Source organism: Siphateles boraxobius, unplaced genomic scaffold (assembly GCF_051911475.1).
Source record: "Siphateles boraxobius isolate OS27281-9 unplaced genomic scaffold, OSU_SipBor_1 12, whole genome shotgun sequence".
Lineage (NCBI taxonomy): Eukaryota > Metazoa > Chordata > Actinopteri > Cypriniformes > Leuciscidae > Siphateles > Siphateles boraxobius.
In genome coordinates this window covers 33,963,477-33,970,000 of record NW_027508722.1, presented here as the reverse complement: position 1 = coordinate 33,970,000, position 6,524 = coordinate 33,963,477, and the positions used below count along the sequence as shown (strand labels likewise).

Sequence of the window (6,524 nt, the reverse complement as noted above, 5' to 3'; positions counted from 1 at the left end):
ATTAAATTATTACATTTTTTAAATTAATACATTTTTCACTAACTGTGATTTTGTATATGTACATTTCTGAAATACATAACTCTAATAACAGATCACTCTAAATTGTATTGTGGACTCATGCACTTTCTGTAAAACTGCTTTGAAATGATGTGTATTATGAAAAGCGCTATACAAATAAATGTGAATTGAATTGAATTATAATTAGTGCTGGGCAACGTTTAATCCTGATTAATCGCATCCCAAATAAAAGTTTCTGTTTACATATTATATGTGTGTGTACTGTGTATTATTATTTTGTATATATAAATACACACATAGGCATGTATACATTTAAGAAAAATGTGTTATTTATATATAAAATATTTATATACAATATAAATTATGTATAAATATATATACATGCAAAAACTACTCAAAAATATACATGCATGTGTGTGTATTTATATATACAAAATAATTATACACAATACACACACATATATTACATATATACTTACAACTTTAAGGTGCTTTTTCAGCCATTTTACTAACTTCAACCATTTTATACATATCTACCTCCTAAGCCCCGCCCCCCAAAAACATGTCAACCAATCCAATGTTGGACAACCTGAAAGTGCACAATGATTGACAGGCATCTAGTGTTCGTGATCATGCTCAGATAGTTTGTTGCTGTTGTTTCTCAGGACACTCATTTCACTGATTTCTGTCCGGTAGGAGGGATTTTAAACATGATATTAATACATTAAAGTGTACTATAATGACTGTTTACCTGTTTGGGTGAATAAATAAAATAAAAATGTACATAAATGAAGCAATAAACCATTAGAGGCCTCATGTCAGAGTCTATTTAACTATCTGACTGTAATAAAATATGTTTTTGGCAATGCTATACAAATGTTAAAAGCCAAAAATCTGCATTGAATAATTGTTAAAGCGGATTTAGACAATGTAAACATAATTTACAGCTCAGCGTTGCGATTCTCGTGGCTTGTAGCACCACATGAAAAGGTCACAGTGAAAGGTTAGCATGTTGTTTTTCTACCCTACTGAGGTTGAATCACACTTGATAAGCGAGGATGTGTGTTTGGGATGAACCTGTAAGTGTTCTAATGAGAAATGAGACAGAGACGGACACTTTGTGGGTCTAGATTTGGCTCTGCGTCAGTAATGTGCCAGTAACTCGTGCGATGAGAAGCTGAGATGGTGTGATGCTCCACAGCAGGTTCATTCGACCTGTCAGGCTTTATTTCATCCTCCACAAGAGAAACTGACCAACAAACAGACCTTCAGTTTACACCCTCTCCAGCTTAACACAGCGGCAACCAAACTCAGCACGACATGCGTAACATTGTGTTTTTGTATTAATGTTGTATTATGAGAATTGTTATTATTTTTTTATCTTATATATATTTATTTAATTAAATTATAAAAATATATATATATTTTTTCAAATAATTCAGGATAAATTAATTAATTAATAGTGTATTTATTCATTTAAATTATAAGACATAAATAACTGTTTTAAATTTTTTTTTAATAATTCAAAATAAATTAATTGATTAAAATTGTATTTATAGATTTTAATTTTAAAAACAAATAATTATTTAAAAAAATAATTTTTAAATAATTTAAAATAAATTAATTGATTTTTTTTTTAAACTATAAGAAATAAATAATTATTTTAATTAAATAATTAATTAAAATAATTATAAATTACTAGAAAAAAAATATTTCTTTAAATATAACAAAAAGGATTGATTAATTGTATTTATTTATTTATTGCTACTGTTATTCAGTGTTTATTTATTATTATTATATTAGGCATATATTTATATAAACACAACATGTACAAATAATAAGATATAATATTATAATTATTATTATTATAAAATCACAGATTTTATTTGTTTATTTGTGTACATTAATTTACTTCTGTCATAACAAATAGTCTTTCCGAATTTCCATGTTGGAATGGTTAAAATTGTGCGCGGAATAAAATGTAGGCCCTAGACAACAAAAACATGGTGAAAACTATGATTACCATGGTACATTTTTATAAAGGGTACGTCTGAGTATTTTTGCAATATGGCTAATCCAGTGTCAGCATACTTATATAAATCAGTAAGTGGAAGCTAGCAATCTATCACACACGTATGTAAGCATCATCTGACATAACGTGCTCATTACAGTAAATCTGTCCTGCTGCTGTCCTGCCGTGTCAGCTTTCACATGCGTGATAATGAGGATTGGCATTTTCTTACGCTAGCAGGTCTAAACTCAGACCCTGTGAGCTCAGGCCTTCTTTCTGTTAGCAACTTTTGTGCTGACCAATCAAGAGTCCAGAAAAGACTCGAAAATATGGGCCATTTTTGTTCATAAATGACATTTCATGAGCAGTGGTGTCCTCTAGTCAGGAGCGCACACTAGCCGTACGATACAAAACAGCCTCCGATCAGCTTTTGAGGAAGTATCCTTATGCTTTTCCTGAAAAAAGTACCACTGAGGTTTAAGACTCGTTCACATCAAGGATAATAACTATAGTGATAACTATATTTGTGTCTATATAGCGCCATTGCGCTTCAGGCGATCCGAGTTCGAGTCCCGACTCGTGGACTTTCCCAATCTTTCCTGACCTTTCCTAATGAAGGCAAAAACTCTAAAAATAAATCTTAACTATATTTGTGTCTACATCGACAGATGATATTGTACTGTTTTTTCTAAGCGTGCTACAATTTGTCGTCTGCCGTTTTGAATGCTCAAGCTCGTTAAAGTCAGGAGGATTCTGATTGGCTGTCAATGTTTTTATCGTTCATCAGCTGGAAAAAAAATCGCTATGAAAATGATCTTTCTGTTCTGTTTATTCTAACTTTGCTTCAATTTTGTCTTCTATCGCTTTAAATGCTTGTGCTCGTTAAAGTCAGATGTATTCTGATTGGCTGTCAATGTTTTTATCGTTCATCAGCTGGAAAAAAATCACTATGAAAGTGATATCGTTCTGTTCTGTTTATTCTAAGTTCGCTGCAATTTTGTCTTCTATCGCTTTAAATGCTCAAGCTCGTTAAAGTCGGATGGATTCTGATTGGCTGTCAACGTTTTCATCGTTCATCATCTGAAAATAAAATCGCTATGAAAGTGATATCGTTCTGTCCATTCGAAGCCCGCCACAATTTTGTCATCTGTCACTTTAACTGCTCCAGCTCGTTAAAGTCGGATGGATTCTGATTGGCTGTTAATGTTTTTATAGTTCATCAGCTGGGAAAAAATCACAATGACAGTGATATCATTATGTTCTGTTTATTCTATGTGCACTCTGCAATTTTGCAGATTTAAATGCTCAAGCTCGTTCCCAGCAGGAACATCGCAAACAATGAAAATGAATTTATCACTTGTATTAGTTTCTATATAAACTTTTACAGATGGTCTATTCATTAGTTTCCTAAATCAATCTCTTGATAGTAGGGTGAGCACCCGTCCCGGTTTGCGTCACCGCACAGCATTTTCACCGCTTGTCCCGCACGTCACATATTGAGGAAATGTCCCGCGTTTTCATCATGTTGGTTTTTAATTATCATATTAAGAAAACGTGCATGCGTTCTTTTGCCTTTTTAAGAAAGCATTATATTTATTCTTTTTGCGGTGTAGTTTTTCACCTATATTTAACAGCGCTTCGTCAGATGTACAAATACAACAGCCGTTTATAAATCCTATCCAATGGCTGAAAGAAAGGAGTAAACACGGTCACTAGTGGGTGTGACGGCTGTCAATCAAAATGTGGAGCGGTGATTTGTTCCATGTGTTCCCTGTCAGAAAACAAATGGATAATTCAGTAAATTAAATTTTAAATGTAACTGACTTTAACAACTTGTTGCCTGCTGTGGTTGTTTTAATTCACATCCTTTCTAAAAAAAATTTTGTTTTAATATATTCTTAATATATAAGACGGCCAATGATCTAAATTCATGTTGGTTTATATTTTATTTGTTCTTTATTTATTTTGTTGGATTTTAGTTGGAGTTGGTCAGAACTGTTTCAGAAATAGTGATCTGCATGCTCAGTGATGTTGCATTTAAATGTCATGTTAAATAAAGACATGTTATGTTACATTGTGATGTAATGGTGTTTTCTGGGGGACTAAAGAACAAATAATTTTTATTAGCTGAAAGGCAGAATACAAATGTTTTTATTAAGTTAGATAAACATTATATAACAGTTTAAGGTTATGTTTTAGTGTTGGTAACATGTCCCACACAAACTTATAATCGTCCCACATTTGGTTTGTTTGATGGTGGTCACCCTACTCGACAGGCGTAACAGATTTGAAACTGCGAGCACGTTCTGTAACGTTATTATTTATCATATGAAACGCTCGGGGAAGAGTCGGTCTTCTTGTGCCAGCCAGGTGATGTCCCAGTCTGGAGCATCAGTGGGAGGGTTACACCTTTCCACTGAATAACAACAGTGAGCGACGTCTCGGGGGACGATATTAACCGTGAGCAGATGGAGACACTTCTCCTGGCCTCGCACGCACCTCGCAGAAAAAGACTTCATGTGGATTTTATGTGCATATGGAGTGTTTTCAGGGCTCATATCTCATCGCTGGCTCGTTTGCGATCGGTATTGGTTTGTTGTTGTTGTTGTGTAGCTGTCTTACCCTCCATGGCGTCAGTGATGTAGCTGGTGGCGCTCAGGGCCCGGTCTCGGCCCTCCTGGGGCAACTGGGGCAACAGCATGCTGCTCAGCTCATTGGTGGAGTTGTGCCCCTGTAAGACCAGAACATTCACATAAATGCCTTCATAATGCAATAAACAAGTGCAGACTTTTAGATCTCAGTGGTTTCTCTTTCACTTATATTTATTTTTATAATAATATGCATTACAATGCAAGTTTACAAAAACAAAAGGTTGGTTGAAAGTTGCAAGGGTGTCAGGGTGGTCGCTAGGGTGTTGCTATGTGGTTGCTTAGGGCATTTCTAGTATCCCTGTGCACTTCTTAAGTGTTTTATTGCTTTTAAGCAAAGTTTTACAACAACAAAAAGTTGGTTTGAGGTTGCAAGGGTGTCAGGGTGGTTGCTATGGTGTTGCTATGTGGTTGTGTAGGGCATTTCTAGTATGTTCAGTGTTTTATGCAAGTGTTTTAAAAAGCACACTGCAATTTGGTTGCTGGGGTGTTTGGGTGGTTGTTAGGGTGTTGCTATGTGATTGCAAGGACATTCCTAGTGTTGCTGTACAGTTTCTACCTGTTCTGAAGGGCCCTGCTAGTGTTCCTTTGCAGTTGCTAAGTGTTCTGAACAATGTTGGACAAATAGCAATGTGGCTGCTGGGGTGTATGGGTGGTTGCTAGGGAGTTGCTATGTGGTTACCATGGTGTTGTGGGCCATTGAGAATGTTAGTGTGGCTGTGCAGTTATTAAGTGTTCTAAACGATTTTAAACAAACAGCTATGTGGTTTCTAGGGTAACTGGGTGGTTGCTAGGGGGTTGCTATGTTTTTGCCATTGCATGGGCATTGCTAGTGTTGCTGTGCATTTGCTACCTGTTCTGAATGAGTTTATGGAAATTACTATGGAGTTGCTAAGTGTTCTGAATGATTTTAAGTTCTAAGGGTATTTCTGGTGTTGCTTTGCAGTTGCTAAGTGTTCTGAACAGTATTAAGCTCATTGCAATGTGGTTGCTAGAGTGTTTAGCTGTTTGCTAGGGCCTTGCTACAGTGTTGTGGGAGATTGAGATTGCTAGTGCTGCTGTGCAGTTGCTACCTGTTCTGAAAGCTTTTAAGCACATTGCTGTGCAGTTGCTAGGGTGACTGTGTGATTGCAAGGTGGTTGCCAGGCACTACTATTTGGTTGCTAGGGTGTTCTGCATAGCTCCACCCTCAATTCTCTCTGATATTCTGGTCTCTAGATATGGCTCACCAAACACTATATTTTACATATCATCTTTTACTTAGCTGAAAACACACACATTAATCTTCAACACTCAGTGGCATTTAAAATCGATTCTGTTTAGTGCAAAACAAAAGACTAATAACATCAGCTATTAACCCTCAGCAGAAAATGTCTCAAGTGTTAATGGGTGTTTTGGGGAATGTGATCATTTTTGTCAAACGCTTTTATGCATTTGTTTTCTAAACGTTTGCTGGAAGAGCCTGTTTTAATTGTTTTAATATGAGGACTCTGAGACAAGTACATGATGTCTGACTGTAACAATGACCCTCTGATTATATAATGTGTTTTTGATCGCAGGTAATCAAAGGAATGACGCAGGAGCACTTCACTTCGGCCCACCATAACGCCCACTGCTGCTGTTCAGACGAGTGGGAAACACCGCTGCGGGAGTGTGTGTGTGTGTGTGTGCGCACCTCAACCCTTATTCAACATCTGTTGCTACGTAACCATGACTACATTGCCAAGACAACAGGGTTTCCATGCCTCTAACACACAGTCCAGACAGTTCTCAGACTCCTTTCTGACTATTTCAGATTTCTTGGCATGACGTTGTACTTCCGTTTCTTACAACCGGCTAAAAATTAT

General features: G+C 36.1%; 1 protein-coding gene across 1 annotated transcript in view; it reads right to left on the bottom strand.

The window, feature by feature from the left end:
- The window catches only part of scn5lab (sodium channel, voltage gated, type V-like, alpha b), a 202,059-nt gene that overhangs the window by 95,337 nt on the left and 100,198 nt on the right, over positions 1-6,524 (bottom strand). Inside the window, exon 13 of the mRNA XM_077219213.1 lies at positions 4,652-4,760. Coding sequence (XP_077075328.1) covers positions 4,652-4,760 — 109 coding nt within the window. The remainder of the gene's footprint in view (positions 1-4,651; positions 4,761-6,524) is intronic.